We start from the raw sequence: 15,202 nt of genomic DNA, 5'->3' as shown, positions 1-15,202 counted from the left end.
GTAATGAGCTGAAGTGTGGCTGAACAAGTTCTTCAAACTTTGTACAGTTAGAGCGCTAGAACCCGGAGGACAGCTCAAACTTCACTGGAGACTGAAACTGCAACAGTATTGGTCAAATCGCACATCGCAGCTTGCAGCGGAGTCCAAGTCCAATCACATGGGAAGAAGCTGCGTGCGAACAGCGACTGCAGTCGAGTGTACCCAATGACACAAGTTGCCTAAATGCCGGCCACGCGCTCACGTCAGTTCGGCACGCAGCTACCGAAACAACAATAAGCCTCAGTTTCGTTTTTTCAATTTAAGTCATAAGCCCCCTCACATCGCATGTTTATATCCCAATTAGAAGTATTAAATAGAAATTTATTATAAAACTAATTTTATAAGTCGTAACTTAATCATGAGACAAATCTATTGAAACTAATTAGTTCATAATTTGATCACTAATTGTTACAATAATCATTAATTATTCGTGCATTAATTATACATTCGTCTAGAACTGTAATTGCAATTTATACAATTATTTCATATTAAATTGGTATTTAAACACTCGAATTGATATCTAAACACTCGAATTTATACAATTAGTTCATATTCGAGGTAACAGCAATTTTAAAAAACAATAGCGGCCTTAATGCTCCCGCTAGACCCGTGAAGTCTATTCATCGCACATGCGACTACAAGTCATACTATCGCACATAATTATATTTAGATAATATTTTTGCTAAAATATTTTTATTTATTCCGGAACAATTTCTATCTCTAGATATTTCTTGAAATATTTTTATTTGTTTCGGAACTTATCTTTCTTGAAACATTTTATTTTGTTTCAAAACAATTTCTATTTTTTATATCTCTAATTGATATGTGTGATAGTATAATTTTTAGTCGAAGTAAGATGAATAGAGGACGCCCCCGCTAGACCGGCCCAGACAACCGTTGGTGCCTGCCACCCAACTCGATGCTCGCCCCCCAGGCTAGACGTGGAGGTCTAATCCGTCTAGGCCACTAGGCACTACGTCGGCAGCAGAGCTACCGGTGTGCAGGGCCCCCCTTGCAACTATCCTGGCCTTTCTGCCGGAGTCTCGGTGCGATCGGATAAAGCACGCTGAGTGCCATGCCAAGAAGCCCCTTTTTTTTATCAGGGTGCCAAGAGGCTTGGCCTTATTTACTTGCATAAAAATTTTAGGTGTAAAATATTATAGTACTTTTGATTGTATTTGATAATTATTGTTCCGTCATAGGTTAACGAGGTTTAAAAGATTCGTTTCGTAAATTATAGACAAATTGTGTAATTAGTTATTTTGTTTAGCTACATTTAATACTTTATGCATGCATTGAAACATTCGAAGGGAAATCTTTTGAAATTTTAAAATTTTAAAGGAAACTAAACAATGCCTTAATAAGTGTAATCGACCGAGAGGGAGGTTTCAGACTGTCAGTTTCACTCCCGGCACCGGCGGCTCCGGCTTGGAGAACAGTGGCCCGGCCCAGTGGTTTCGAGTTGGTCGGAAGCTGGTTTTTCTTTTTCTTTTCCTTTTAGGTTGCTTCCGCGAATGGGAACTCGTGACCGGTGTGAACGGCAGACTGGCAGAGGCGATGATCTTACTTAAAGCCTTGATTAGTTGCTCCCATAAAATTTTTGAAATAATTTTTTTATATTTAAAGTATTAAATATAGAGTAATTACAAAACTAATTACAAAACTCGTTTGTAAACTACGATACGAATTTAATGAGCCTAATTAATCCATTATTCGCGCATAGTTACTGTAGCCATTACTGTAGTAATTTGTTGTCTAATCATGATCTTATTAGGCTCATTAGATTCGCCTCGTAATTTACAAGTAGACTATATAATTAATTTTTTTATTTCGTCTAGATTTAATACTCCATACATATAAGATTTTCGTTCGATGTGACAGATTTTGAATTTTGAATTTTACAACTAAAGAATTTTTGTTCGATGTGATAGATTTAGAATTTTAAATTTTACAACTAAAGAAGGCCCGATGACGAGCTGCAACTGAAAAATGCGGCGGCGCACGCCTACTTGCGAGCTGCGCGGCCGTTGCAGCAGCCAGCGCCCAGCAGGGAGCTCGGCCTGACGCGGCCGCGCGCGCTGCGGCGAACCGGCTTGGTCCTGCTGCGTCTCCCCTCCGGCCGGATCCGCGCCCACTGCCGAGCCGATCCATGGACAGAGTAGCGTGCCTGAGCTGGTTGATGACTTGATGTGCCCATTGCCCAGGCTCTCACGCAAAGGCATGCGGACGCGGACGCGGACGCACGCTCTCTCTCGGGATCGCTCGAGGACAGATTTTCCGCGGCCGGATGATCACATCGCAAGCCGATAAACTACCCGGGATTTCCTAACTGTTTCTTCCCGGATAAGACCAAGATTTTCCGTTAAAAAAGTGGTAGGGTAGGTTAAAGAAAAATCTGCAGCCAATGACCCAACCAATTGGTGCTGCCGTTTTCCAATTCCAACGAGGGAAGCCGTCAGCGTCCGCGTTCGCTTCCGACTTGTGCCCTGCAGGCACCGCCGCTCCGCCTGCGTTCCGTCTCCTCTTCTTTATTCGGCAGCCTCCTCGCCTTTTTTATCCCCCGGTGCCAGCATCTTTCCTCTGCATCTGCACCACCACCATTCTGTTCCTGCGCCAGAGCCAACTCCTCGACCTGCAGACGGATAGGGAGCCCGGACGTCGCCTGCACTCGAGCCACCCTGCTGGCACAGGTCAGCCGATGATTCCTGCGCCGTCAATTCTCTTGCTCTTAATTATTATTTCGGTAGTTCATGGTGATGCGATGTTCCGAGTGTTTTTTTTCCTCTTTCGTGCTAGGAAATAGGAAAAGGTTCTGCTTGCTATTGTTATGTTTGTTCTCATGGTAATTTGAATCAGCAGCTTCGGTTGCTCCGGTGCTGTTGCTTCGCATTCTAAGGGGAGTTCGTGGGGTCGTTCCCATGGGGATCGTCTGATCGATGTAGCATCGCTGCTCTTGAATTGCTCCCGTTTCGACATGATTTTCTCTCTCGACAGTCAACAAACACTCCCGCGCCGTTTAGCCCGCGTGTAGTTTCCGAATGAGTTGCCACGGATCTGGCTACTGGGTCTGTTCTTGACTTGCTGTGGTTATACATGTTCCTCTTTTTTACTTTCTTGGCGCAGTTGTTGACGGGATGCATGCACAAATCTTTTATTTGTGGACGTCAAGTGTTGCTGTTTTGTTGTCAGTTTATTATGTTTGGCGAGGAAACCAAACGTTTGTTGACAGCTACCTTTCGGCAAACTGCAAGTCATACTTCTTAAAATCATCCTAGTTTCCTGATGCGATCCTGGTTTTCACTGTTTGTGAATCTGCATCCCATTTGAAACAGGTGTGCTTTACATTTTTGTCAACTGTTCTGTCGTTAATTTCGTATACGAAATGTAATTGACCGCACAATATTGGAGTAGAAGAGAACTTCAGGATGTTCCTTCAGTCTTACACAACAATAATCGGATCGGGCAAATGTTGAGTGCACTTAATGAAAAGCTGAACGGCTAACGGCACCTTGTTTGCGGGCAAGGTGGATTAGTGCTATGCTTAACTTTTTTTTTTGTTTTGAAAATAGTGCTATGCTTAACTAGATCCAAATCATTGATACGTGTGCAGATCATGATTTCTACTAAACCGTCTGACCTTGGTATTGACTGACAGTGTAAACCATCAAACTTAGACTGAATCCGTGTGTGCTTGGATTGTTGAACGCTATAGAAACGCTGCTCGCTTCGAGCTACTGATTGGATCAGAATAGAACAGAGTGCGCGCGATAAGAGAGAACCAAATCTGCATGTAAACACTTAAACTTTATCCGTAGCATATGATGCTGCCTCCATGGATGTGGAGCCTGCATAATTTAAGAAAGGCTCCTCCAAGTTGTTGCCCAAATTGAGCAATGTTTCCCGATCCTATCGCTTTTCTCTGTGTGTTTGTGTCAAGCCCATATGGTCTGACTGTGAGTATGGAGCCTGTACGATTCAAGAAAAAAAATAAATCCTCGAGATAGTTGTTGAGAAAATTATTCCTTGTTTCCCGATCATATCTTGTCTTCTCTGATCAGTACATATGATTAAAAACAAGCCATTTGCGGCGCTCATCTCCGTTGAACATCTGGTGTTATATACTCGAGTTAATTCATAATTATTGTATTTCAGTATCAATCAGTAACTGAGTACCCTACCTTGTTGTTGCTTGTCAAGTGCTCCTATAGGCTACAGCAATAATTGATTGACTAGGATCAGACTGAGAGGATTAGAGTACAGATGCACGGCTATATTCTCCTCCTCCCTCCTACCGGTTGTTGTGTGGTCAACTCTGCTCCACTGGTCTTTTCTTGCTCCTTCACGGGAAACAGGAGCTAATCCTGTCATTGTCAGGCCGGAACTATTTCCTTAATCTAAAAAAAATCCTGTCATTGTCCAAGTGACCTGCATAGTTGTGCGAAATCAAGTCCGGGAAGCATGCAGCCTGATCCGATTGAGCAGCAGAAACTTTGAATGCTTGGCACCTTCATCTCAAGGCAAAGCAATCATGGACGCTGGGTGACAGCTACTACAGTCTTGATCGTTCCCACCAAGGAAATGTCCGTATCAGGCCAACCGTAGTGGTGGTGCGGTGGTGTCGGATAAGGGAGGGTAACATCAGACGACAACAAGGCGCGGTGCAAAGAAAGAAGAAGACGATATTTTGCGGACACCGCAAGGGTGATTGCGGTTAGCACGTCTTCTTTGTCAGGTTACCATCGGGCATCAGCCAATTTTCTGGGCTCGAGCAGTAGCTGTCGTTGGTGGCGTTGCTGTTTGCTCGTCTGGAGCGGTGTATCTTGAATTCTTGATTAGGACCCTCTGAATTTCGGATAGGATGTGCTGACTGCTGAGCAGCTTCTGACTGTGATCCTGAGAGCTTCTGGACCCATCAATGGTCCTTCCTGCACATCCCCACACGCACGTACATCTATCTGATCTCGCACACGACCCTGTACGGCGAGGCCGCGGATGTCAAGTTACGTACTTACGTGGCTCGCTTTATCCTTCTGCTTAGTTCTAAAAAAATTTGGGGTCGTTTGACCACAAATTAGAAGCATTAAATATAAATTAATTATAAAACTAATTATTCATATTTAATACTCTAAATTAGTAGTCAAACATTACATGTTACAGTAGTGCGTGGAGAACTAAACGGGCTGTTTGTTTTGGTGCCGCCTCACCAGTCGCCTCGCACAGTCCGGCCGTATGTCTTGATTGGTGAGATGCGGCATTCAAGTCGGTGCCCTGTGATGTGTGCCTTTACTTTCCTCTGATTCGTCACCGCTCGCCGGCGATGGCATGACCGTCTGGTTTGTTTTGCAGTGCTACAAAAAGAGGACGGCAGCAAAGCCCGAGTGCCAGAGACCCACCAGCCTTGTGCTCGCTGAAAGCGCATGTAGTACATGGATCAGGCGCGCGCTGCCGGCGCCGGTGAGCAGCCTGCGGCGGCTGCCGGCGATGAACCCGCGAAGAGGATCGTCGGCGGCGGGGACGCGCCGGCCGCCGGGGTGGCGACGGCTGGGGGCGGCTGCTTCGACTGCAACATCTGCCTCGAGTGCGCCGCGGAGCCGGTGGTCACGCTCTGCGGCCACCTCTACTGCTGGCCCTGCATCTACGAGTGGCTGCGCCTCGACGCCGACGCGGGCGCCGGGAGCTCCGCGAGGCGGCGGTGCCCCGTGTGCAAGGCCGCGGTGTCCCCCGACGCGCTCGTGCCGCTCTACGGCCGCGGCGGGAGCACCCGCGCCAAGAAGCCGCCGCGCGGCCTGGCCGGCAGCATCCCGCGCCGGCCGGCCCTGCGGCGGAGAGTTCAAGACAGCGACAACGGCGGCGGCAACCACCACCGGAACGTGGAAACCGACGCGCCGGCCCGGGCACCACTGCGGGCGCGGCACCACGCCGACGCCGCGCAGTACGATGCCCTCCTCCCAACGCCGTTTGGGGACCGCGGGATGATGCACTCGACGGCCGGAGGGGTGCTCGGGGGCATGGCGGTGGCCGTGCTGCCGTGGGTGCTCCGAGGGCAGGCGCAGCCGCCGGGCACGTACTACTCGAGCCCGTACCACCTGATGAACCCCAGGCAGAGACGGCGGCACATGGAGGTCGAAAGATCCCTGCATCAGATATGGTTCTTCCTCTTCGTGTTCGTGCTGCTCTGCTGGCTCCTGTTCTGACTTCTGAAGCACAACAAAGCTGCCGTGCGCCATGTGCAGGAACAGGAGAACCGAATGGCTGACGTGCTTTGTAGTCTGTACATAGATGAGAACGTGATAGAGCGGTGGCTATTGCAGGATAGCGTTCAAGATGAAAATTGAAAACCAACAATGACCATCGCTTTTGATCCTAGAAAGATTAGAGGGAATCGGTTTGGAAACTGCAACGGACTGACCGTTGGAAGTAGATCAGAAAATATTGTCCATATGTTCATGCGCACTCGCAGAAGCTATTGCCTATTGGTAATGTTTCAATATCAAACCGATAAGCTACTATTTTTGCCAGACGAGCACCTGTGTTCCCTCTCTCATCTCCGGGGTCACTAGTGATGTAGCAATTAACTCGAAACGTCTGCAACGTGCGCGCAACAAGAATGCCTGCAATGGCAGCCTACATGGCTCTCTTGCCAAAAGAACAGATAGCACCTAGATTCAAAACGACACTTGAAGATGTACCACGAGCTATTATCTTCTGTCAGTTGTGTCGCCACCTTTGTACATGAACCTATCCCTGCTGGTTTCCCACCTGATTAATACGGATGAGGATGTTCCCAGAGTGGGGTTCTTCTTCAGTCCACTGGATTGAATTCTTCTCCAGATACTTCATCACCTATCAATATTCAAACAATCAAACTAGTCAGATGAAGTCATGTAACAGCATCTACGTGAGCTATAGATAGAATTATGCTAATTGCTGAACATAGAATTCTGAGGCATCTCGTACAAATACCACATACTAGACAAAACATCTGATAGTTGAAGACCAGCATACAACGTACTTATTGCCATTGGAGTGGGTCAGAGAGAAGGGAGAAGGCAAAAACCAAGAGAAGCAGATTGACTATATTGCAGATTCCCTTATTCTGACCACTTTTATATATTTATATTTATAAACTTTTTTTCTTGCATTGACTGGATATGAACTAAGGGGGGTAAAAATGAAGGATCTTACAAGATAGTGCACCAAGAGCGAACAGAATGAAGTAATCTTGTCGATATGAAGCATAAGCATCACTTGACACTAGCAGTACCCTAAGGTATCTATGTTAGTATTAGTAGGTCAACTCTTCAAGTAAAAACTCAAAGTGCACCTCAAGGATTGACTTCGGAATCATGCATGCAGCTAAGCAATAGGTATAGTGCAAAAATAAGTAATAGTCATCTAGCACATAATCTGATAAAACCACACCTTTCTTCTTCTTTGTCCCATTTTGAAACTGCCATCATCAACGCCAATAATAACGTTTAGGTAATCCATAGCTGCAAACATGAAACATAAAGTAAAATTCTGATGGTTCGCAACAAAAGAATTGATAAACTCAAAACGCCATGCACTGATCTTACATGGAATGTTTGCCAGCTGTTTAAGATGAAATCTCAAGAGATTAGGTACGTTTGCTGGATCTTGTGAGTGCAGATCAAGACAAACTTCATTTCTGGACTCTGCTTTCCTGCAGTAAACCAATAATTTGTCGTCTAAGTTCACATTCTGATAAGATTACGAAAGCAAGAAATCCATTTTAATACCCTAAACAATCAATTTTGTTGCTTAGCTTCCTTAACAAAAGTTCATCTCGATTTACCCCACAAACTATTTCAATTGGTCCAATTTACCCCCTGATGAGATTTTTCTTTTTCATTTTTCCATGTGCATGTTGAGTTTTTTTTCTCAAACGCACTGTGCCTGTTGAGTTTTAATTTCAACGTCATCACTTATGCTAGAAAAATACATTAATAACCTTTCTTCTTTAATTTTATAGGTTAGAAGCATTTAATACTAAATCAACTCTAGCGTTATAAATTTGCATGAAAAATAATGAAGAAAATTCCTGAAGCATTTTTCTAACAAAGGATATCATGCCCTTTATCACCTCACAAAATTTGTACCTAAACCTCCACTTTGACACAGTGATAACAAAAAAAAACAGACCAATAGTTCCAACCAACATACAAGAGGAACAGTAGACTTACTTGGACTTGATAATCTCCCCAGCAGATTTCTCATCAGCCAGTCGAGCCATCTGGTAACAGCGCTTGCCCTTGATATCCAACATAGAATATATTCAGTCAGTAATTTATTTCTAAAATTATGTTATGGTTTTATGTAGCCATCATAACCATACATTAAGATAAAACCTTAGCATGTTTTATGTTTAATAATTTTGACCCCAGATTATATTATTCACTTTTTATTAGAATCTAGAGTAGCTCAAAGGCATTAAGCAGGTCGACAACAAAATCTCCAACAGCTGTATGCAGTTCCTATGCACGTTGCCCAAAAGTGATTAAGAAAGTAGTCTCCACCCGTTCTCTTCTCTCCAAAAAATAAGGGTAACACTTACTTCCTGTATGAGATAGTCGACTTCTTTCTTGTTACCCTCCCTAAAAGCATCAGCTGCCTGCAATTTCAGCAGAGCACAAATGATAAGTAAACACCATATATTTAACAGAAGTGAAATAACAAATGGATGCGTCCGTATTAAAAAAATGATCATCTTGGAACCCCTTACCTTCTCATAGTACTGCTTCATCATATCCCAATGCTGCTTTGCAGCCCTGCGGTAGTTCTGGTAATCCTCCTCATTCACAGCTGGTTCTACATATAAATCCAAACAGCTCAAATTAAGTTACAGGAATTTTCCATAAAATGCAGAATGATATCATCTGATGAACATTTCACTATGACACAAAGTATGAACATAGGCTTTAAAATATTTGGGGGGCTTGATTTCATGTTACCTGTTTTAACCCAAGTTATCAACATGTACACAAAATCATTTAAGCACTTTGTTCTGATTCGGGACAAATGTTTTGACGTTTTGTGCTGTAAACACAAGCACCCATAGTATGGTTTGACAAAGCATGGAACACAGGTGAGAACTTGCTGATTTGCCAAGTTTCAGCAGAATTCAGTACCAAAAGAAAAAAAAAATAGCCAGACTACATTTCCAACATTGAAAGTAGATGGACTTCTAAAGAGAAAATGTAACAGAAAAAAATCGGTACAACAAAGCAGAATAAAAGAACTAATGACTGAGAGCTTGATACTGATGTTGGCTGTAACTATGAGCATATGTCAAGACGCTGGTAAGGTTGAATTATGGTTGGTTTTATCTACCCACTTTAGAGATCTTACATTGTTCCTTTTTAAGTCTAAAAAAATGTTACAGGCTTAACTGAGTATGTCGGTGCAAAAGATTTAAGATGAAGAGATAGTAGCAGACAACTTGACAAAGATTTACTCACTATATTTCTTATAAAATGCATAATCAACCTGAATTCTGAAAAAAAAGGAAAGCAGTAGTATGCTGAGTATACCTTTGCTACCTACGGTAACTTTGACAGGAAAATCAGTAGAATATGTTGAAATGTCCTCAAGAGGTTTCAAGACTGGTTTCTGATCTAGGACTCTGCTTCGATTTGCACCCAATTCATATCTTCTTAGTTTTGGCTCCTCCAATCTTGCAGGTACGGTGAAGATTGCTTCTATCAACTCTCCAGGAGAAATATGTGGTTTTGACCTTTGCATTCCCTCTTGCGAAGAATGGGTACTGCAAAGAAAACAGTTACGGAAAGCAAAATAACTACCAGCTCCACGATGGAAATAGAGGGGGGAGGGGGGCAATAAATGAGAGAATAAATAGAACCTAAGGGTTGACTGTGAGCCTAAGCATTTTCCCTTGGGAATAGAACACTCTACTGCCGCATCCTGCACAATTGATATATTATAGGCTACAATCAGTCAAATATTTATACCAAACAAAACAAATGCCAAATGCATCCAGAGGGAACTCTCATGTATTATATTAAGTAGCACAGTAGGAGCATTGGTAAAATGACCAGCAGTTGACCGGGAACAGAACTACCATTCGGAAGGAGCAAAACAAGATCTTAACTTACACAAACACAACAAATCATATACCATGTCAAGCAAGGATGGCCCTAAAAACATGCCTAAAAGATATATGCTACATATCAAAATACAGTACATAGAAAATATATTAGCACCAAATGGTAATTTTTATGTATTATATATGTTCCATTGAGTATCGGTACAAGAAATGGTGGGTAATCCAACCTGGCAAAAATGGATAGCAGAAAAGCTACATTCAGAGTTAAGGATAAAGATCACCAAATATATGGCACACCTAAATATATAGACTTATAGAGCACAATGCAGAGTAATTAACAAGTTGCGCAGGTACGGAAGCAGAGGCCAGAAGAAGTCTTACTTGTATTACATTACTTTTGTTTTCTGCCCTTTTGTCTAGATCTTTTTCAGAAAATGACATCAATTCCTCCATACTCTGCACACAACAGCACAGCTATATCAGTAGGCCAATTAGAAACTATGATAACAAATAGAACTGTTTAAGCAGAGCAAGTCAGCTATATAACTATGCCTTGAGAAAATGTAATGACAGATGAAACTATGTAATCTAAAGTCAAAACTCTTCTTAGAAAATGTAAGAGTTAGGTCTAAATTCTAGACCCTTTCGCTACATTTATGACGATTAGGAGTGACACAAAATATACAGTAACAACAATGATGTATTAGTACCTTCTTAATGTCATATCCACAGCTACCTGCAAAAGGAAATTAGAAACAGTCAAGACAAATCTTGGAACAATAAAATGAGTGGGCAAATGCAGGTCAGATAGTAGACATGCTAACCTAGAACATCACGAATTACTTCCATATTGAGCTTAAATCCTTCACCAAGCATGCAAAACAAAAACTCCTCAACATCCCTGTTATTCAAAGTCTCTCTCCTTGGTGCAGAACCAGATTCATCAGACTTCACCTTAAAATCATCACGCATGTATTCTGGCAGTTCAACCTTTAGAGGTTTGTCTTTTTTTGATGCTCTATTCACTGTTGTTGTAGCTCTGGCAGATTCTTTTCCAAGCATGGTGGAGACAGTACCAAATGCGGCACTAGACTTTTGCAACTTTTCAGGCATTCTTGCTTGATCTGAATTCTCTGTATGCTTTTCTTCAATTGCGTGTTCAATCTGGGAAAGAGTTCTAGTTTGGCTTGAATTCTCCATATTATTTTCTTCAACCGCCTTGTCAGTCTGGGACATGTTAGTCGCAACGCTTGGCTCAACATCACTGATATGAGGCAAAGAAAGTTGAAGGTCGGTCAAGAAATCTCCAGCTTTGTTGACATCACCCTTTGCTTTGACATACGCATCAGCTATATCATCAAGTGAAAAGGCACATCCAAACACATCAAGCAATGTACTAAGGGCCCTGGTTTCATTGTCACTGGATGAAGTTAGTGAATGTGATAGATCCATGGTGAGGACCTTTTCCCAAAGGTTCCTATAAACTGTAAGACCTGCCCACCAAAAGAATAGCGAGTGTTCATTGCATGATAAGGATATATAAAAGGAAAAACATTAAGTGTAGAACTAGTGTTGTCAGCACAAGAAACCATAGAGAATGATGGTTAACAAAGATGTTCGGACAGCTTAAATACATGATAAAATGCTAATTTGGCAGTAAACTGATTCATATACTAAAGAGCTATAAATGTATCATGAACTAAGCTAACCAGGAAATGTTCAGAAAAAGGTACAATAGGTATAATAGCAAGTTGTTGTTTGGGTTTGAGAAAAAAGGTACCGAAACCATTGACGGATAGGTATAATAGCAAAATTGAAACCACTAGCTGCGAATAATTTTGCCAACAAACTATTTGCTGTGATCATGATTTCAGGACAGCAACTTTTAACCTTAGAAGAATCTGATATAATCTATTAATCTTAGCACTAAATCACATAAAAAACATGAATGGTCACAATAATAACATGATGAGCATATCTCCCAAAACATTCATCAAATATTGACATATTGATGAAAATAGTATCTATGGAGATAAATATATATATCCCACCAAAATTGGTAGAAAATTCTCAGAACCAGCAAAAAGCATATGAGTTACCCTCCTGGACTAATTGTCAGGACCAATCATCACAAGCTAAAAAGAACCCAAACATAAAACCAAAAAGAAAAGAGAATAATCCAAACGACGCAGCAAAATTGGACATCACCATGTGTCTTGTATGGATCAAGCAAAAGCAAGCTGTAAATTCCTAGCAAACAGATGACCATTACTGCAGCACAACCAATGCCACCACACTGCCGATTCCCTGAGGCCCTAACCATCCCCAAACCAAAAATAAATACACCAAACAGTTGATAGGAGAGCAATTAGAGCATCACAGGTACTAATGCGTATAGATAGAATAGGTGAATAACCAACAAACGACATGCAACCACAACTTCACACATTCGCTTGCAGAATTGGGGCCAAATAAAGGAAGCTTGTCACATAATCAAATTAGCAAACCCAAGAGCACAGCATATCATCTACAACTGCTCTTGCACGAGCTGAACCGATTCATTATTTCCGAAACACACTGGGACATCAGTTCGAACAACCGATCATGCCTTCAAGCAAGCAAAACGCGAACTGGGACGCAAGGGCCCAATCAAAGCAGATAAAATCGTAGAAACTACATTGCCAGAAATTGCCCTGACTCTGCAGCAAAAATTCTTCAAAAAATCACTAAGAAACGGAGGGAATCTAGAAGCTACCTGCTCCAGGGCGCCGCACCCATCTAATCAGAAAACCCACACCAAAACCCCCTCAATGGCGAACCGAACCGCCACGGATGGACACCCAACACAAATGATAAAACTGAAATCGCGCAGCGAGTGGGGACTGAAATCGGAGAAAACGCGGAGCGGCACAACCGATCGCCACCTACGCGAACCCCCTCGCTCGATCAGAAACAAGGCGCCAACCCCGCACTGAACCGACCACCCACGGACCCCCAAGGCGGAGAAAAAGGGCACCAGATCAACCTCCGCCCCCCGAACGAAGCACGGCTGCAGCGGGGTTCGAGTACATTCTAGAAGGTTCTAGAGGGGAGGGGTGGGGGGAGAGGAAGGGGGGCTTACGGCTTCCCGAGACGACCCTCCCCGCGGGCGGGCCGCTCCACTGCCCGCTCCGCCTGCTGCTCGGCCGCTCCCCTGCTGGTTCGGCTTCGCTTGGCCCGACGGTTTAAAAGGAGAGGGGGAGGTCAGCAGGTGGGCCCACCTGGAGGTGAGTTACGCCGGGTGGTCGGGGTCTACGAAGCCAGGTGATCCACGCCGTCCGTGCGCCGCGGCGGAAATGCTTCCGACTCAGCGATGGGGTTGCGGCGCTGTGGTCTACGCACCAGGTCCACGTGTTGCTCCCTTCCGGTGGGCCCCTGTTGGCTGTCGCTCGGTGCTTTCCACCGGCCGTGTTTGGAACTTTGGATTACACCTGGAATTTTTTTGAATGTATACATAAAGTATTAAACGAAGTTTATTTATAAAATTTTTTCATGTATGGGTGTAATTTTTCGAGACGAATCTAACGAGTCAAGTTCCATCATAATTGGCTACAGTGATCCTACAGTAACCGCGCCTAAACATTCCCTGATTGTACGGTCAAAGGACTCATCAGTTAGAGTACGAAGTTTATTTGTGAAATCTTTTCACGTATAGGTGTAACTTTCGAGACAAATCTAATGAGTCAAGGTCCATCATAATTGGCTACATTGATGCTACAGTAACAGTACCTAAACATTCTCTAATCGTACGGTCAAAGAACTCATTAGCTGCAGCACTACTACAGTTTCATAGTTGTGGAAGTGATTTCGTAATTAGACTTTATTTAATATCTTTAATTAGTGGTGCAGACTGCGGTACTGTGCCTGGCACTGTTCGTGTGAATCGTGGGTCAGCTATGTGCTCTCCCCGGTTTGCCGCTGCGATAGATCGATAGCTGTCATTCTGTTTACTCACTATACCTTTTTTATGGTTCAGCAAACACAAAAATGAGAGGGCAACTATTTCAAAAAAAACGAGAGGGCAACGATACAGAACGTACCGGTTCTTTTCGCAGTAGAACAAGATAATTCCTCGAAAAAATTATGCACAATTTTTTTAGCAACTTTGACATGCATTTTGGATTTTTTTAAGAAACCGCCAAGAGCACTACGAATTATTTAAGAAGATGAAATAGAGTTTTACAGCTCATTAACAAGAGATTACACAAAACAGGAAACACTCAGACTCAACAAGAAATAAAGGTAACATGTGAACTCCGGCGCGAGAGCCCGGCTTCGATCCACCCAGACGCCGCTTGTGGGGCGTCGGCGCAGCTCGTTAAGCAAGGACGAGCTCAGGACGTGGCGGGCGGCGCGCGGCCGGCCCGGAGCGCGGCGTCGGGGCAAGAGGGGCGAGTACGCGATACACGCGACATCCAATTTGAGAGACTTTAACATGTATGCTTTCATCTAAAATGTTCTTGATCTCTATATCTCTAAAAAAATTTAGTTGCCGATTTTTTTTTACTCTTATGCCCTTCCGTCCACGTTCTGTCTTGACCGGTGGGACCAACATAATGAATTGTGTGTATTGCCCCTCATCCCAACATAATGAATTGTCCATATTGCCCCTCATCCCAACATAATGAATTGTCCATATTGCCCCTCATCGCATCTGCCCTATCCTCCATCCGCTCCCAGGCGAGCTTCCGAGCTGCGGCTCGTCGTCGACGTTTTAACTCAGCGTTGAATCGGCACCTTCATTTTTTCAGATCAGGTGGTCACCCCCATGCGTGCTGCTTTCATGTTGAAGATAAGGTACGAAAACTGCACGGGAACTGACTCATGCGCGGCGCATGTGGCGTGATTGCCGATTGCACCGATCGTTGGAAAAGTGCAGAAGCATCCATCAGCTTTTGCTAAAGTCCTGCACAAACAACGTGACGATGCCACAATGGTATCCCAACTTACTGCCATTTTGATACGATTTTGATGCGCATGTACCCAGTCTTTGAAAATGAAGGGCAAAAACAAAACTTGGCTTCAGTAAATCTTTACAGC

The 15,202-nt window shown here is 43.6% G+C and overlaps 2 protein-coding genes across 2 annotated transcripts; one reads left to right on the top strand and one right to left on the bottom strand.

Annotated features, from left to right (window-relative positions):
* Nucleotides 1–2,448: 2,448 nt before the first annotated feature.
* LOC120710300 (E3 ubiquitin-protein ligase RMA3-like) lies at nt 2,449–6,559 on the top strand. The gene is made up of 2 exons (XM_039995936.1): nt 2,449–2,729; nt 5,386–6,559. The coding sequence occupies exon 2, from the start codon at nt 5,466–5,468 to the stop codon at nt 6,231–6,233; it is 768 nt and encodes a 255-aa protein (XP_039851870.1). The 5' UTR covers nt 2,449–2,729; nt 5,386–5,465; the 3' UTR covers nt 6,234–6,559.
* LOC120710284 (putative nuclear RNA export factor SDE5) lies at nt 6,415–13,388 on the bottom strand. The gene is made up of 12 exons (XM_039995923.1): nt 13,245–13,388; nt 10,948–11,616; nt 10,834–10,859; nt 10,505–10,579; nt 9,920–9,981; nt 9,591–9,823; nt 8,783–8,868; nt 8,615–8,671; nt 8,244–8,311; nt 7,617–7,723; nt 7,462–7,532; nt 6,415–6,882 (listed from the first exon to the last, which is right to left on the bottom strand). Exons 2-12 carry the CDS (start codon nt 11,573–11,575, stop codon nt 6,778–6,780), a joined length of 1,518 nt encoding a protein of 505 aa, XP_039851857.1. The 5' UTR covers nt 11,576–11,616; nt 13,245–13,388; the 3' UTR covers nt 6,415–6,777.
* Nucleotides 13,389–15,202: the final 1,814 nt, after the last annotated feature.

This window comes from Panicum virgatum, chromosome 1K (genome assembly GCF_016808335.1).
Source record: "Panicum virgatum strain AP13 chromosome 1K, P.virgatum_v5, whole genome shotgun sequence".
NCBI classification, from domain to species: domain Eukaryota; kingdom Viridiplantae; phylum Streptophyta; class Magnoliopsida; order Poales; family Poaceae; genus Panicum; species Panicum virgatum.
Note: the sequence above shows the minus strand (reverse complement) of the source record. Positions and strands in the feature narration are given on the sequence as shown.